General features: G+C 44.3%; 1 protein-coding gene across 33 annotated transcripts in view; it reads left to right on the forward strand.

The window, feature by feature from the left end:
* The window catches only part of Cacna1c (calcium voltage-gated channel subunit alpha1 C), a 555448-nt gene that overhangs the window by 390709 nt on the left and 146413 nt on the right, over window positions 1–18326 (forward strand). For all 33 annotated transcript variants that reach the window (XR_004771141.1, XR_004771142.1, XM_035448892.1 and 30 more), the window contains exon 9: window positions 6782–6954. Coding sequence is in view for 31 of the 33 variants with exons in the window: in XM_035448892.1 (XP_035304783.1) it covers window positions 6782–6954 (173 nt within the window). In the remaining 2 variants the exon portion in view is untranslated. The remainder of the gene's footprint in view (window positions 1–6781; window positions 6955–18326) is intronic.

Raw genomic sequence — 18326 nt, forward strand, 5'->3', positions numbered from 1 at the left:
TGAGTAGAAAGGACTTCCCAGCAGGAATCTGTAAGAAGGTTCACACACACACACACACACACACACACACACACACACACACACACACACCACTCACAGTGCCCTTGAAACTAAATACTGGCCTGATTTCATGAGCCAGTTATCATCTTCAGGCAAATAACACAGACTTTAAATCACTTTTATTGAGTGAACAGGCCAGAGAAGGAAGTTTGGGTTTTGACCCAGCATTGTCAAAAGCAAAAACAGCCAAAACTGTGACTGTGTGTGTGTGTGTGTGTGCAAACAAATAGTAATTCTTATTTCAAGGCCATATAGCCCATCACTGATGTTTACTTTTCTGAATGCAAAGGACATGTAACTGTTTAAAGCCACAAGTTACTATGAGGTTATGGATGAGGCATAGTTTATTTTCCTTTAAATCTAGCTAGATGGCCACAGATACAAACCTACCTGTTTTCAGCCCTTCTAATTGCTCAAATGCAATTAGAAGTGAAAGAATGACTCACGGCTAGGGCACCAAGTGTCCCTTCATCATGTAGACCTGGGGTGTTTCCTCCGCCATCTATTGTTTACTAGCTCATGCCAGCCATGCCAAGACCTGACACCTAAATGCTCCTGGTGACCCTCTGGCCCTCTAATAGGGGACCTACCTACTGACTTTGTTAATGCGGGAGGCAGGCGGGGGATCTGTTTCTGCTCTGCTTGGATAGGCCAACTGCTTTCATAATCTTCTCAGGCACCTAGGGACTTCCTGTCATTGCAGAACAGGCAGTGCTCTGCCTCCCACCGTACCCAGGGCACAGGGTTCAGTCTAGAATGGAGTGAAGAAAATAACCTACTCCTTCCTTACCCCTCCCACGGCCCTGGATGGCACCTTGCCTTTTGCCAAGGTGAGACCCATACGAGAGAGCGAGATGAAAGGGAGGTGGAGCAATATATAAGCTCCTAGTTAGCTGCCTGGAGGGGGCAGGGGATCCGTTTTTTATCTTCCAACACAAGAAAATGGCCCGTTGTTTATAGATGAGTCTCACAGACAGCATTGGGAAAAAAATCAAACACATTATCCCCTTTGAAGACAGAAATTTGGCTATCGTAGCTCTGTATTTACTGGCTGCATAATATCTGGCAACTTCATCTTTTTAAACCTTCGTTTTCCATGTCAAAAAAATGAAGCTAACATCAGCTCATAGGTGGCTGTCATTGTAGAATGAACAAGGACTAGTATGTGGTCAGTGGCAGTGGCGTGGCTGAAACTGCAATGATTACTTTGACTTTTCTTTTGAGATGAGTAACATGAGCCAAGAGATGTCACTTTTCTGGCAATCAGCAGATCTGGGCCTGGAGTCTTAGTTTGGCCCCTGTTTTCTTGTGATTGCCTGCTAGATCTATATTGAATAAGCTTAGTTTTAGCATAGTCCAGACAGAGCGGTAAGCCAAAACAAAGAAACAAAAACAACCTAAATTCCATTTTCTTACCTCAGATGTTAGGGACCAAATCTTAGCATGTAAAATTCTTCCAGGAATCCAATATGGAGAATGAGGACTAGATTCCAAAGGCCCCTTCTTTGGCTCACAGCCATTGGGACCCTTATCCCCCAGAAGAATGACCCACTTACTGGTGTCAGATCAGAGAATTTAAAGGAGCTGCTGCTGATGCTGAAGGGGAGGTCATTTTGAAATCACCCCTTGGTCTCATTTAGATAAAATGAGGATGGATTACAGAATCCACAATTCTGATGCTTAATGGTTTTCAGGAAATTTAATTGACATGGGACAGGGATATAGAGGCAATTTAATCTTTGCATCTATGCTCCAGAGTTCAACTTGTCTGCTCTGGAGCCTTCTAGTACCTGACCATTTTCAAAGTTGCAGTCATGCTTCTGGCTGCTCCACAAAGATTAATGGACCTTTGTCCAGCAGTTGTCTACCCCTTCTGGCTTTTTGTCAAGGGCCAGTTTCTCTGAATGTGTTGCCTCTAACCTGTGCAGTGACAAACCTGGAAACAGGCTCCTGCTGGTTGACCACACTTGTGATGGTTTGAAGTTGGCATCTTGATTAATCCGGACAACATTTTAATAGTTAACCACAAGTATGTGGGAAAACACCCACTCATTCATCAGCTAGACTTTTATTAGACCAACATTCCAGAATATTCAGAAAGTCTTAGAGCCCATGAAATGCACTATCCCAAGGATAGCACTAACAGTCTCCCCATACTGTGCCAAGGCCTGTGCTCTGCGTATCTCATATATTAGTATTCAGGACATTATTTAGTATTCAGGACAATTCCATGAACTGGATGCTACTGTGTTTTTATTTCACAGAAGAAAAGAAACAGATTTAGATGAGGAAGCCACATCCATTCTAATGGGAAAAAACTAGAGGATGGAGAGCTGGACCAGAATGTCGTCAGTCCACAACTTCTTCCTATAACTTCCATACTACTCCTGCACTAACCCGTTGCAGGAAAAAGTGGGGTGGAAAGATCAGACTCTCTAAAGGTGAAAGTGTAAAGGAGAGATGTAGTAGAAGCAGGCTTCTGGACACAGCTGGAGGACAAAAAGGTCCAAGCTACCTGGATGTCCCAGTCGGTCCGGTGTTCAGATTGGAAACTCTGAAGAACTTGGTGGGCTCTGAGAGCAGAGGCAACTGTGGCTGAAGGGTTGGGGTGTGAACCCTATGTCCACCAATTAATAATACTCTTTTACAGCCCAATTAAGTAACTCACCCTCATAAACTGTATCCTTTAGCCAGCAAGGAAAGGCTAAGATACGCCTTATGTGTTCTGCTCAGAGTAGGATGGCATTCCATACAGTTTCTATGGCAAAGGTAGAAATTCCAAGATTTTGGTTACCTGAGGGTTCTGCATCCTTTATCTGCAACCCTCACATATCCAGAAAGCCTTCTTTCTGATGAGGCCACATAGTGTGAAGAACATGTAGCTCCTGGAGTCTCTTCAGAAATCTTCTGTGCTATGTAGTGATCCTCATATCTACCCTATGCAAGGCACAGGACTGGCGTCAGTACAGGTAACAATTGGATAAGAACTGATGCTTTCTCCTCCCCAAATCCCAGTCTCCAACATACTAGAATCAAAACAACAGTGTCAGTGAGACTTTTGAAATTGCATCTGAAGCTGTGGCTGAGGGAGTGGAAGCCTGCACTCTGAAACCCGGGCCTTTGGATGTGTCTGTACCTAGGATCTCTCATCTGAGTAACTGCCCCATCCTTTTCCACATCGGAGACAGGCATGTTTGCTGCCAGAAAAAGCAGAGTCCCTGCTGGGTGGGAGAGTGACAGCCTGAGAGTATACTTGGACTATGATGCCACTGTTAAGACAGGACATCAAGAGTGAGAAGGCCTGCATGCGCTATGGCGGGAGCAGGAGAGGTGGCCACCCAGAATGGATTCTCATTGTTCAGTGGTTATGTTCTGCCAACTCACGATGGACAATGCACCGGTGAATACTGGGCCACCAATGCAAAGTAAAGAGTTAGGTTCCTGTCATTGAGTCTCTGGTCACATTTGGTAACCCAGTAAAACATAGCCCTGTGTGTGTTTCTGTCCACAACTTATTTAGTAACTGTCACCCATTTGTTAACTCTGGACACATAGCACTGGAACTCGTGCCTGAATGAACTTATCTAACACACATTTTCTCTGTAAGACACATCACAGCCTTCTCTCATTAGAAGTGTGCTTGGGACCTTTTAAACAGCAAAATCTCTAGTAAACAGTTCAAAAACACAGCAACAACAAAAGACATGGTACTGAATACACAGGCCCTCAAGAAAGGTATTTGCTTACATTATGGCAGCTGAATTAGGGAGAGCACCTGAAAGCATCTTACCTTGTCTGACCTCAGCAGGGAGCATGTGACTTTTTTGCCATTACATGCATATCTACACATGATTGAAAGTGCCATGAACATTGATTAGGGGGTTGCGAACAAATTTTAGAAAACCCTGAAATATCAGAGTTACTGTTTATCTACTCAGTATTGATTCTCAGAGAACCTAGTGTCCCATGTGACTAGCCCCAACCATACCCCCTGTTGCATGCTTTACTTGAGAACTGACCACCCCTCTTCCCATATTTTATGTTGGCCATTGCTAGTGACAGATGCACTCCTGCCTTGTGACAAATGCCACAGTAGTAACTGATAGTCTTGCCGGCTTTGGCCCCTAGGCTGGGCACAGCCTGTCAGGCTGTATTTTTATGTCTTCATCAGCTCAGACTCCAGAGCAGGCACATGGCTAGTATCCAGGATAGGAAAGAGACCCAGGGGCTGTCAATCAGTGCATCACTGTCACATGGCTGGCATCCAGGAGAGGAAAGAGACCCAGGGGCTGTCAATCAGTGCATCACTACCATGTGCAGCCTGAAGTTCCATGGAGCCACACTCTGGTTGCATCCCTGCCCGTGGGACCATCAAAGCCCCATGCTGCCTTGTTGCTCAGGCCACATCTTCACTCCCTTCTAACACAGTAGGCCCTTACTTCCTGTACAGGAGCAGAAGCAGGCAAATCTCACAGAAGCGTGCAGCCACCCTGTTCCCCTGTATTCCCCGTGGCTGTTTATCTAGGTTTCCCATGGATCTGCAGGTGTGGCCAGTGAGCTTCCACTCCAAGACAGATGCTGTAAAACAGGACTGGGGCCACTTCCTAACGCCAGCCTGAATCTGGGCCTGTTCTTCCAACACCCAGAGGGATGGTGGGCATCTTAAAACCAGAGCTTGAACTCTCCAAAATCATCCAGAACTAAAGCACTCTCTTAGCAACTTTATCCCTTAGAAACTCACTCAAAGCCACTCCAGCGCAAGGGAAGAAAAAAAAAAAAAAGAGCACTTGGGTGCAGCAGAAAGATTTCAGGAGAAGATCCTCAACTCAACATGCCAGGTTTTTTAGTTTATTTACATAAGGAGAGCGTGTACCCCGAATCTATTGTCTGTAGAGAGTGAGATTAAGGCAGGGGAGGCTATGCCATATGTAAGAGGGGGGAAGCAAGGAGAGGTTGGCATCTTTCCATGGCCACCCCAACAACAGAAGCAGGATGAGCAAAGCCAAGCCAGATCCTACCTTTGCCGTGATCTGTCAATCTAGCGCCTCTTCCCTGGCATACGACTTTCTGGGAAGGAAATAAAAGTACTCACTGGTTGGCAAGAAGCCCAAGAAATAGCAAGTGCAATCCGATTATAATTGGATTCAATCAGATTTAAAAAGAAAATTCAATCCAAACCAGAACCTTGTGAAGGAGGTAGCTGAAGAAGACTCGTTAGCTTGAGAGCCCCCATTCTCCCAATCAAAGCATTCCCTAGGCTCCTCCCGGGGCTCAACCCCATTTCACCACAGTGGTGAGAGTGCTAAAGCTGAGCTCTGCCAAATGCCACAGACAAAATATAAACACAAGGTGGGTGATATGTGGTGATAGAGCCTCCAGTATAGGATACCAGGCTCCACTGAGCCTTTTGTTCTCCAAGGTTTGTTGGTGACATGATCACCTCCACAGTGCCTTTCCCCTGCAGCCCCAAGCCTGTGCACGAAGCTCTGTTGATGGTTCCATAGCCGGTTGTCCTGAATCTGGGCCCTTACTGAGAAGAAAGGCAGGAACCGTGGCCCAGCGATTAGTCAAGACACCAGAGGATTCACATGTACACTCCTACCCCCATCCTACCACCAAGGACTCCATTTCAATAGATCAGAAATCCAAACAAAGTAAATTCTTCCGCCACCCATAGAAAGAAAAGGTTCGCACCTGCTGTGGCACTTAGGAACTAGCTTGTCTGTCGTTGCCTCTGCTCTAAGCCTTAGCCTTGCTTAAAGTGAATTCAGAGTTAGAGAAAAGAAGGACTTCATCCGAGACAACTGAGAAGAGACTGTCCTATATAGTTCCTTCTCCCAGCAAGTCCCAGGCAAACTACAATTTCTGCTGATCATTGCTTTAAACTGAAGCATTAACTTTAATACCATCTTCATTTTATGTATTTTCCTATCCTGGATAGATTTCTTTAACCCAAATGGCAGGCCCCAGGGTATTTTCTTGTGTTTGGAATCCTTTGGGTATCCATGTGCGTTGTACTCCCCTCCAGGCATGCTAAGAACAGTAGCATGGACTGTAGCGATGAGAATGGAGATTGAAAAGATCAAACCTACTGGGCCCCTAGACAACGGGGTACTACTTTCCATGGGGAAATGCCCTGAACAATTAATTGCATTGGCTAGTTTTCATGGTGTAAATATTCCAAACTTAGTTGTTATCATACTATCAAGGAGACATCACTGAAACCAGAGTTGGGAAAAGAAGGCATTGTTGGCTCTGAGACCCAGTACAAGTAAGTGGACTCTTCATCACTGGGTCCTAATAATCTGTGTCATTTGAAGATGCTTTGCCATTAAAAAAAAAAAGGTGTGACCTAATAGTGGGTGACACATTTCCTTGTTGTAGAGGGACATTACAGACTGTTCTCCCTATCTTTGGAGAACAGCTGTTATCCACAGACAACATCTATTGTGATCTAGAAAGTGAATGGACAGCCCTCATCCCCTTAGATTTTCCTGGCCTGTGTCAAGAGCACGCTCTCAGTGCTTCTGCTTCTTGTGGGAGTGAAGACAGAACTGGGTGCTGGAGATAGTTGTCTGTAGAAATGGGGGTGATTTGGACAGGGTTCTCCTCACAAAGCAATTAATACCTGCCTTGTCTCCCCTTCTCTCTGTCTTTCTTCCCGGATGGCCCTTCCCGGATGTTCTGCCCTACCCACCCGCTCCCCTCTCTCTCACACCAGAGAGTTTTCCAAAGAAAGGGAGAAAGCCAAAGCTCGGGGGGATTTCCAAAAGCTTCGAGAGAAGCAGCAGCTAGAAGAAGATCTCAAAGGCTACCTGGATTGGATCACCCAAGCGGAAGACATTGACCCTGAGAATGAAGATGAGGGCATGGACGAAGACAAACCCCGAAACAGTGAGCAGCTGTCTTTTCTTTGACTGGGGTCTGGGAGATGGGAAGAGCAGTGAGGCAGTAGATGGTGGTTCCCACCAACCTTTCTTTCTAGCCCATAACTGATGAGGAACTTTCCTCTCAATGGTTGCTGTCTTTTGCTACTCATTAGTCAGAAGGGAAACCACTGCCATTAATGTAGAAAACCTCATACTCCATTTAGAAGCTTTGCCCTGAAAACACAGTTGAGTTTGTGCTAAGGTGAGTGAAACATGCCTCTCCTGTGGGCTCTGTCCCTTAAGGTGGGGGCAGACATCCTGTTCCTGTTCCTCAGGAACAGTTTCTACTAGCCAGCTGCTTGGAAAGGTGTACCTGGTCAGGATTCTCTCTGCACTGGCAGAGGACTTCTGGGATCCCCCCAGATTTCTCTGGAGGAACAGAATGAACACTCTCTTTGAGTTGGTAAGTTATAGTCAAGGATCCAATGAAATGCTTCTGAGAAGGTTGGAGGAAATGCAGAGGAATTCCACAGAATCCATTTAGATTATAGACACAGAGCCAAATCTCTTTCACTGGATTTTCTCGTGGCAGATTGCTGGAAAACCTACAGAGGAATAAAAATGGGAACAATAGATGACTGTAAATATTTAAGATAACAAATCATGAAAATTCAAACTTAAATCTGATTAGCCCAGTAGTTTTCAAAGTGGGATTCCCTATTTCAATGGGGGCATCTGGAACTTAGTAGGAATGCAAACCCATGGGATCCTGCCCAAACCCACTAAGGAACCCCAGGGCAAGTTAACCAAAGATTGTGATGCATGGTAAGTCTTAGAACATTTTAGGTTAGCTCTAACTACTGTACATTATAATGGATTTTTCTTTGGATCACTAGCTCCTGAATAATAACATGGAGACTTTTTATTAATTATGAAAGCATGGCCTTAGCTTAGGCTTGTTCCCAACTAGCTCTTAAAACTTAATTTAACCTACTTTTATATTAATTAATATAATTAAAAATTAATTATAAAATATTTACTATAATATACAACTGTATATTAATCTACAGCTGGCCATGTGGCTTGTTACCTCTCTTCAGTACCATATGTCCGACTTCCTCAACTTCTGACTGGTGAATCTCCTGCCTCAGATTCTTTCCCAGAGTTCCCATCTCTGCCTGGAAGTCCCGCCTATCCTCTTCCTGCCTAGCTATTGGCCATTCAACTCTCTATTAAACTAATCAGAAGGTACCTTAGGCAGGTGAGGTAAAACACAGACACATCTTTACATGATATATAAAAAGATTATTCCAACAGTGCATGCTTCCTGTGGCCTTGACCTTTGTGGACCTAATACTCTGCATCTTCTGTGCTCAGCATTTCTCTTGCATTTTATATGCTTGAATAGTTGCATTTCTGTCCTTTCAAGCAACATGATTTAAAGACAAATTTCCTTAAACATTGGGCATCTGGAGCACAGAGCTGTGCAGGTGAGGGTAACAAGACAAAATCTGTCTCTAAGCAGAGAGGGCCTCAGGAAGAACGGGAGGAGGCAGAAGACAGCTCTCTCGCTCCAACAACTGCTGTAATAAACCTATCAACTACTCCTTTCCCAATAACCCTGCTCAAGGTACAAAGACACAACTAAAACACAGAAACAGCAAGGGACTGGTAACAACCTAATTTAACAACCCAAGGAAGCCTTTATGCTCTGCTAAGTAGTGTGGTAAGCTGGAAGATGGGGCCTTTGATAGATGATTACAATGAGCAATGATGCCACTGATGGTTTTTCTGGAAAAATGGCATGGCAGCCTCTGTTACATTGTTGATGGAACCACAGGGCAGTTGATTAGTTTGTGGCATTGAGTGGACTAGTACAAAGTTGGCCTGTGAGTCACAGGGGAGCTTACAGAGGGTCGATGTCTTGGCTCTCTTTCTGTCCTTGCTCAGGATTAATCAGGATAAATGTTTTATTAGGATGTGTCACATAGAAATGGGCAATACTTACAACTTGCTTCACAGCCAGTTGCCATTCACAGAGACACGTAGTTGTGTTGTCTCCTGTTAAATTAAGAGCTTCCAAAAGACACACACTGCTTCTCCAAAGTGCCCTTTATAAGGGTGAGTTCCAAGGAGAGTTCCAGGCATGGAGCATACCTTGCTGTAAAAGCAGATTGTACTAACAGGCTTGTTGAGTAGCTGGTCACTGCTAAGTTTTCCTAAGCCCAAGAATTGATAGGGTTAGACTCCAAAAATTTACCTCTCCCCCATACTGCTTCCTTATGGCTGGAGGAACATTTGGAGTATGCTTCTTGTCCCTGGTCAGCCCTGTCCTAGGAAAACTGGAGTGGGATTCTAAATCCTATATAAATAGGAAGATGGAGGGACTGTTCCTGGGGTGGGGTCGGGGAGTCAGGGGAACAAAGATCCAAATAAGCAAGAAATGGAAAGTACAGTAGTTACATATGTTAAAAAGGGAATGTGAGACTCCAGAACAAAGCTGGAATGAGTTTGTAGGATTTCCAATAAATGTGGAGTGAATGTAGTTTAATGATTGGATTCAAGGAAGACCTGGTAAAGAGTAGACCTTTAGTTCATTCGTGGATAGGTGAAGAGATGAGCTAGATGCTATATTTATAGACAGTTTACTGTTTAGATATAGTTTACTTGCAGAAAGAGCAATTCTGTGGCTTGAAAACTATATTCTTCTCTTTAGGGTTTCATGATTTGTTCTTTGAAATAAATACAAGTGGAGAAATGCTTGTGTTTTAATTAGTGTAGCTCTGGTTTTTGAAATGTCTAAAAGATTACACTATGGGATTTTTTCCAGTTCTTTTCAGCTCAGAAATAAAATTGTGTGGTGTGTGTGTGTGTGTGTGTGTGTGTGTGTGTGTGTGTGAGAGAGAGAGAGAGAGAGAGAGAGAGAGAGAGAGAGAGAGAGAGAGAGAAAATACTGTGTATGTGTCTGTGCATGCACATGTGTGAAAAGTGTGTGTATCCCTGTGTGTGGATGCATGCACACACCTTCACATACATGTGAACGACAGGCAGGGCAGGGATCAGTCTCAGGTGTCATTCCTAAGGACCAATCCACCTTGCTTTCTTAGACAGGATCTTTCACTGGGACCTGGGGCTGGTTGGTTAGGTTGGTTGGCCAGAAAGCTGTAGGGATCTGACTGTCTCCACTTCCTCATCAATAGGACTGTAAGTGCTTGCTTTTCTGCCTGGTGTTTGCATGGACTCCAGGAATGGAACTCAGGTCCTTATGCCTGTGCAGCAAGAATTTTACTAACTGAGCTGTGATCACCCAGCTCACAAAGTAGAGAGAAGAGGTGTGACTACTTCTTCACAGTTCTGGTAACTCTGCTTCTGCCCCAGCCAGCATCCCTATCAGCACAGACCAGAGGCTACTAGTACAAGTCACTTGGAAGCAATGCTAACTGCGTTGTGGGGACAACTCAGTGTCACATCATTGTGCTGTAGCTGAACAAGCATAAGTGGACCTGTTAGTCAACTTTCATAAGAAAAGTTGCAAAGCCACTGAGAGATAGAAGAACCAGAGGTTGGAAGATAACAAAGAAAAAAGCATTTAGTTGGGAGATTTTCCCTTAAAAGATTAGAGAAAATTATGTAAGCTATATATAAGCAGTTAACTGTATATAAACACAGGCTCCAGTTACTCTTGCCATCCATCCATCTAGCTGTAAAATAAAGGTCTATTCTTGCAGGAACTGTTGTTAGCACTGAGGTGATATAACAGTGAACAAAGTAGTTAACACCCCTTGCCTTGGAGAGGTTCTTTTCTAATGGGTGGAGAACAGATTAAATCATATGTCAGAGAGATAAGTATTGAGAGTTTGTGGCGTTAGATGAGGTGGTCATGGCACACTACTGAGAAAGGCAGTATCTAAAGATTTGAAGACTAAAAAGGAAGCACACAGGTATTTGAGAAGAGATCGTTCCTGGGAAAGGGAAGGGTGACGTGAAGGGAAGGAGCAGGACTACTGCATATGAGAGCAGAAAAGAGGCTCATGGAGTTGGGTCTTGGGCAGAAGCGAGGCCGAAAGTGGTGGGGAAGATGCAGAGGGAAGCTGGGAGAAGATTGTGTAATTTGTTGACATGAGGACCTGGATTTTAGCTGGAAGTAAGCCAGGAAGCCACTGGAGGTTTTGAGAAGAGAAGTGATGCAATCTGACATGCATTTAACAGGATCCCTGCGGCCACTATGTGTAGAGTGAATTGGAGGCCACTAGGGTAGAGGCTAGCTGAGAGGAGATTCCCTGGGAGACGATGGTATCTTAGCTTGGCAATAACAGAGGCAATAAAGTCAGAATTCAAGATTACATCATTTGCTGACAGATAAAATATGGGACATGAGAGAGAAAAGTCGATGACATTCCCAGTCAGTGTAAGAATGGGGTTGCCATTTACTGACATAAGGAAAGCAGAGCCAAATGGGGCAAGAATATGAATAAAGGCAACTCAGACCTGTCAGTTTAAATGCCTACAAAATGTGCAAAAGGAAATGTTAAGTAGGTGACTGGCAATGACTGATTTCAAGAGAAAGCTTTGACACTGAGCTGTAGTTTGGGAGGTCAGCAACATAGAGAAGGCACTGAAACACACTGTCTGAGTGAGATCACTAGGGAAAGAGTCACTAGAGATGAAGTAAAGCCAAGAACTGAGACCGAGGTTTGGAAACTGGTTAATAAAAAAGAACCTGCCTGAAACAAAAATTTGCAAAATGAGACCAGAGAAGTAGCAGGAAGCCAGAGGAGGAGTGGCAATGCTGCTGAAGGCCAGTGGGATGAGGAAACACTGGCGGGAACACTGGCTGAAGCCTGGGGCTACTCATTCTTTTCTTCAGTCACTCAGGCTCTCGGTCTTAGGGTGGCCCCACGCATGATTGCAGTCCTCCTCTTCAGCTGGTATGGTTCAGCGGCTGGAGATGTAAGGACTCAGTCTCTCATGATACCATAAAGGAGGGAGGAAGATACTCACTCAATCAATCCAATATATCTGTAGCCCAAACAAGACCATAGCTAGATCCCAGTCTTTAATTGTGTCCCCATCCATAGTCATGTCAGCACCAGACTCTGCCACAGCAACTGCTCATAGATAGCCTCGACAAAGAAAGACATGAGAGATACTCAAGAGCCATCCCACCACCATGCATCCCAAGACACAAGAAATGGGCATGTGTAGCTTCCATGTGGGGGAGTGGTCTTGGTAAAGACTAGGACAACAATGAGACCTCACCACGCCATTGGCTGCTTCTAGCCTTCCTCTGGGCTTCAGTGAGCACCCCTTTCTAAGTATCCATTGAAGACTATTGCTGATGCATACAGCTCATTGTCATTGGTGGAGATGCCCTGCTCTAAGGACATAGTCCACTTTTCAGGTCCATTCTCTGTTTTGATAGAAGGCATTAGAGGGAGAAGCTGGGTATAAAGAGATAGGGAGCCAGCAATATGTCTCAGCAGGTGAAAGTACTTGCTGTGCACACCTGGCAACCTGTGTTCTATGTCTGAAACCCACATATTGGTTTGGAAGGAGAAAAAGCAACCCCAAAAGTTGTTCTCTGACCTCTACACACATGTACCCCACATACAGACTAATAAATGCAATTTTTAAAAAGAGCAAGATGGGAATTTCTTCTCTTGAAGGTAAAAAGTAAATGCATCTGTTAAATGTATACTCATATTGGAATCTCCCTCTCATATCAGTAAGACAACTTAAGTACAGACACAGCCTTCTGAAACTTACTGTAAGACACGTAATTACTTGGATGAGCAGATAAAGATGGAATGCAGTAGAACCGAAAGTGGAGTTTATACACAGATAAGGAAGATTAAATATTTGCACAAGTGCTGGTTGGTAACATGACTCTGTAGAGTCACTTTTGCAATCATCATTAACCAACAGAAGCATATGCCTTCTGTGTACCCTGCAGGACTCAGGATAATGCATTATTGAAATACAGAAATTTGAGGGCCTAGGGGAGATGCAGGTTGTCTACAAAAAGCCCCATGTGGTTTGTAAGCATAATCTGAATATCATTGATTTACATTAGATATGGGTCAAGGACATGAACATAGTTGTTTGATATTAAAACAATTTTTTAAGACAGGTGTAGTCAGCATTTCCCTGGATCTACTTCTGGCCAGAAGCAGTCATGTGTCTTTACCAGTAACAGAGGTCCGTGAAGGATCTGCTCATATTTCAGGAGACATTCTACATCCATTGTTTTCCTTGGTTCTCTTGACTGAGCACTCTGAAGTCAGCATGCCCCAGAGGCCACGCTGACCTCACACTGCTCCCAGGAGACAGAGGCCATCGAGCCAGATACAGGTCCTCTGGCCCCAACAATTCTAATGAGACCCTTAGACTCTGAAAAGTTGCCTTCAGAATTGGGTAATCAACTGGCAGCTGCAGATGGGAGACCACTTCCTGTACTAATTACTAGAAAAGTCAGCTTTCTGACTGAGTCCCAAACACCCAAGTGCATGGATGGGCTCTGGCGAGGTCATCGGGGTAGACCAAAACCAAAGAATTTGTCCAGTCACCCTATGGAGGAAAATGTAAACCTCAGTGTTAGCCTTCTGTTCCATTACAAATAAACAAGCATTTACTGCAATTTAGACTCATTAACAGGCACTCCTCAGACTGACAGAAACTACTCTCACCAAAGATCTTCAGGACTCACCAGGTGGATAATGAATAGGTGGGCTTTCTTTGAGGGGTGGGATTTGAGTTGAGATGGTGGCTCCTTTAGTCCAGACTGGCTTTGAACTCCTGATCCGTCTGCCTCTATCTCCCAAGTACTGAGATTGCAGGCATATGCCACTGTGCCCAGCTTAGATAAACTTTGATTAGGTTAAATGTCTCTCATTTCTAAAAACATATATTTAAATTCTGATAAGTTTCTTTGGTTTTGATTATTTTACACACACACACACACACATACACAGAGAGAGAGAAAGAGAGAGAGAGAGAGAGAGAGAGAGAGAGAGAGAGAGAGAGAGAGAGAAAGAGGATGTTAAGTTTCTGGACATAGGATTTCTGGCTGGCCCTTAAATCATTCACTAAAGATACGTCATCAAGGGTATGGCATGGCCTTTGTAATCATAAACTCAGTGATGTTCTTCTCTTGCACTCGGTCAGTCTATAGCCAGTCAGGAATCAGGTGGGGCTCTTGGGACTCTGACCCTTCCCTAATGAATGATTGTCTGATGATGGAATCTGGAGGGTGGTATTATTATATTCAGATGTGTGTGTACCCACTGGTGAGCCCACCAGGGTCCGTTGGATTGTGCCATAGCCGTGGTCACTCAAAGGAATGCCCTAGTTGAATTCAGTGGATCACAAAACAAAAAGACACAGACACAGGAAAGGAACTGTGGGGAATGAAGGTTGGTAGGATCAGGAGGGAGAAAAGAGAAGTTGGGGAGTGAGAGTATCCAGAATGTATTGCATACAATTGTCAAATAACAAATTTAACTAATAATAATAGAAGAAAAATAGTCGTCCAGACTGAGTTTAACTAATATGCCCCAGACATCACTCCGAGGACTCCCAAGGTTAGAAATATAGGCAGCCCATGTTGGAGGCCAGGAAGTTACTTCAACCACCTAGGTTTGCTGCTGAACTTTGCTTAGGAATGATAGACTAGAGCTGTCCAAATTGATTATTCTTGAAGTGAAGAGACACGCTTTCATGCCTGTCAGACTGGCACTAGGGGAAAAGCTTGTTTCCCTCCTCCATCCTAAGATCAGCAGGTCCATTCATCCAATAAGCAAGTCACATGATTCATGAGATTTGACTGTGGTGTCCAACTATCATGGTAACAAAGCCCTCTAAAATTCTCACGAACATGTGTGCATGTGCGCATGAGCAAACACACACACACACACACACACACACACACACACACACACACACACACACACACACGGCACAGAAGGGAGAGAAATCAAAGGTCCATTTCTTGTTGGAGTGTTCATTAGTGTCTCCCTCTATTAGTTTTCACTGAGGTCAGCTGGATCCTGCTTGAGTAGAAGCTTGTGATGTCTTCCTGTGCCCAGCAGAGGCAGAGGCTGGCCAGGTGCTAGGCATGAAAGACAGTTGGTGGCAGAGGGTCCCTGCGGCCAGGTGCCCAGCTTACTCTGCCCTTCTGCATGGATAAGGAACTTAAGCATCCAGTGCTAATGGTGAGGCATAGTGACTGTGTTTCCCCAGAAAGATCCCAAGCTTTATTGAAAGCTGTAGCACTTTGTGTGGAGCCTATATAGAGGGTGTAAAATCATTTGTATCTACCTATGATTCCCATAATTCCTTCACTTGTCCTGTGAATTCGAGTCCTTTCCCGCTGACTAGAGAAGTTGAAATTTCATCCAATCAAGAATAGCCCCCATCCTGGGAAGGTGCTCTCCAGGGCCCATCCCTCACTCAAGAGCTATTGACAGTTGATAGTTGCTGGGTGCAAAACATTCTTTTTCTAGTGTGCAGCCATTGCTAAGTTCCCCATGTTCCAGTGGATGACCCTGCACCTGTACACATATGGGCAACACTAATTGGACTTAATGGGTTACCCAAAAATAAGACATGAAATTGGAAGGGGGTCATGTTGGTGGGATTTAGAGGGAAGAAAATGGTGGGATAGGTATGGTCATGTATTATTATATGCAAGTATGAAAACTTCAAGAATAATAAAATTATATATATATATATATATATATATATATATATATATATATATATCAGGATTATTGGAGTTTGGGGTCCCAATACTGCATTAGACTAAAACTTGTAGGTGGCTGAGAAAACTGGAAGCTTCAGGCCACACTCAATAATTAATCTGCAACTTGCCTCTCCACACTTCCTTGGTGGTACAATGAGGGGGAAGATTGGCTGTTAAAAACAAACAAACCTTCTAGCTATGGTGAGCTGTTCCCATGGCACTTGGATGATATGTAATAGCTTTAGGTCAGATCTGGAGTGCTTGTTCTAGTCTATCAGATGTGAGGCATTCTAGAAGTCTAGGATCTTGCCACCCCTAGACTTCTGGGGTGACGTGGGATCCCTACACAACAGTCTGTGTCCCCAAAACAACCTTGGTTTTTCTTCCAAAGACCCCCCCCAAGCACCCTAACTTCTCTGCATGGAAAGCCTGACCCACCATTTAACGTTAAACCTTCTTCTCCTCTCCTGCTGTTCTTAGCAGCTCTGCTCTCTGCCCATCCCCTGAAGGACTTCTGTTCCCCTTACTGAGACAACATGCTCACCAGCCTGCTGCACAGCACTTCCTAAACGCGACTTGTGTCTTTTTGCTAGCTTATCCAATGCTGTGCTGGGTTGTCCATTCTTAGAAGCAGCACCTCTGTCCTCCCAGCACTAGCATAGCCTGGGAGAGCATGGGTGGACAGTACATATCGGTTAAAAATCGGGGGGTTGGGGGGGGAGGAAGAATAGGGACTTAGGCCCATCTTGTCACTGTCAGATCTGACACCAGAGTGGGTCAGATTTGGTCCAGCTGAGAATGTAAATGAATCAGATATGTAAATTAGCTTTCCATCTCTGGGGTTTTTGTTGTTGTTTTAATCCAGCAGCCTTTCTTTTTTCACTTCTCAGGGAGGGCAAGGCTATCCCATAATGCTTTTCTTCATGTGTTTCTCTTTTCTCCCTTTCTTCTTCAAATATGTGAAGGTTGAACTCTGGATATCTCTTGATTTTCACAGCGAGCCAGCCAAGAATAGCAGTCAGCAAATTGTTAAGGGGCAAGTAAGGCTAGATGCCCCGTGGCTTCTTTGGGTCCACAACACTGAAGGCTTTTAAGGTTAAAAAGGCTGATCTCACTTCCTTCGAGGGGTGAGGAGGTTTGCTTTCATCGCTGTGTGGTCTTCAGCATAATTCTCACTCCATCCACTGGCTTGCAAAGGAGATTGATTTATGGAGTGAGTGTTAGCACCAGCTGAGACCTAATGAGATCTCTGCTATACCTCTTGGATGGAGTGGAAAGCGACCATTTTGGTAATAAATAGAGGACAGCATCTAATTTGTAAAGTCCTCTTTCCGTAGCTAGGCCTAATCTGATCAGTGAGACTGAAGGGAATTGTTGATCTCCAAAAATTATTTTCCATGTCTTAATCTGGCCAGGAAACTTCACTCCTAATGGAAATGGCATATTGCTCTGGCAATAGTTGGGAATGACATTTGTCATTAGACTAACCCAATTGTTGCATATTGAAAAATATGCTTAGACTATAATCTACTTAAAATCAAACTGGAGCCAAAGCTGAGCATTGCCCTGTTCCTGGTCTCGTTGGTTCATAGAATCTAAATCTCTTTCTAGTTAAAACACAGAAATCCATGGTAGTAGTCTTCCAAGATGTCAGCTTGACCTCACTGATTAGCTGGCAAAGCCAGATGGCCCACCGCAGAGCCCAGATGGTGGTCACAAATAACTTCTTTGACATGTTGGAGATCAGGCTAAAAGAGCAGAACACTGTCTCTGGTACAGCCTTGGTTCAGCTTAAGGTTAAAAAACTAATAATAATCCAAGCCCAATGTGGTAGCTCACTTGGGAGGCTGATACAGGAGGATTGAGAGTTTGAAGCTATAGACAGACCTTGTCTCTAAAGAAACAAATTCAGGAGGCACAATGGGGAGTTAAAGAATCTCTCTTTTTTCTGGTGGGAAAATCTTCCTGTTAGTGAAGTTTGAGACTTTTCAGTCTTTTCCCCAGATGAGGCCATTCCGTGGGTTAGTTTCTGCAAGCAAGCAACAGGGGCTTCTTAAATATTTCATGCTAGGAAGACAGCAGGGATGGAGGTGTCTGAGAAGCAGCCAGCCACCAAGGGACCAGGCAGCTGCTGCCATTCTTAGGGACTGACCCTGAAACAGCTGTTGCCACTAAGTGCTGAGATTCCTGCTGCCTTTGAGACACAGGGTGTGTGTGCGACTCTGAAGTTCCTTGTGTCAGCCTACACTTCGTTTTTGCATTGCCCAGTAGACATAGTGTCCAGTGTTCTCCATACACATGCTATATTGTTTTTTTTTAGTATTGTGACTGACAGCCACAATTAATTCCTCATCTTAGTTGTATTGTCTTTAATCCTCACCAAACCCTCCCAGAGTGGTGGGATTATGTCTCCATTTCCAGAAGAAAAGGTCAGGTTAAGATCATTTGCTTGAGAATGGATGACTACATAGCAGGAGGCACATGCTGGCTCTCCCCAAGGTGTATACGTACGTACATACATACATACATACATACATGCATACATTCATACATATATATCCTTGTACCCTAAAATCTGTTCTCCATATCTCATCCAGGTGTGACAGATCAAGGAGGCCCATTGGAAAAGATGGTTAGAGAAAAGTCCTAGAGAGCAA

The sequence above is a fragment of the Cricetulus griseus genome, chromosome 8 (assembly GCF_003668045.3).
Source record: "Cricetulus griseus strain 17A/GY chromosome 8, alternate assembly CriGri-PICRH-1.0, whole genome shotgun sequence".
Lineage (NCBI taxonomy): Eukaryota > Metazoa > Chordata > Mammalia > Rodentia > Cricetidae > Cricetulus > Cricetulus griseus.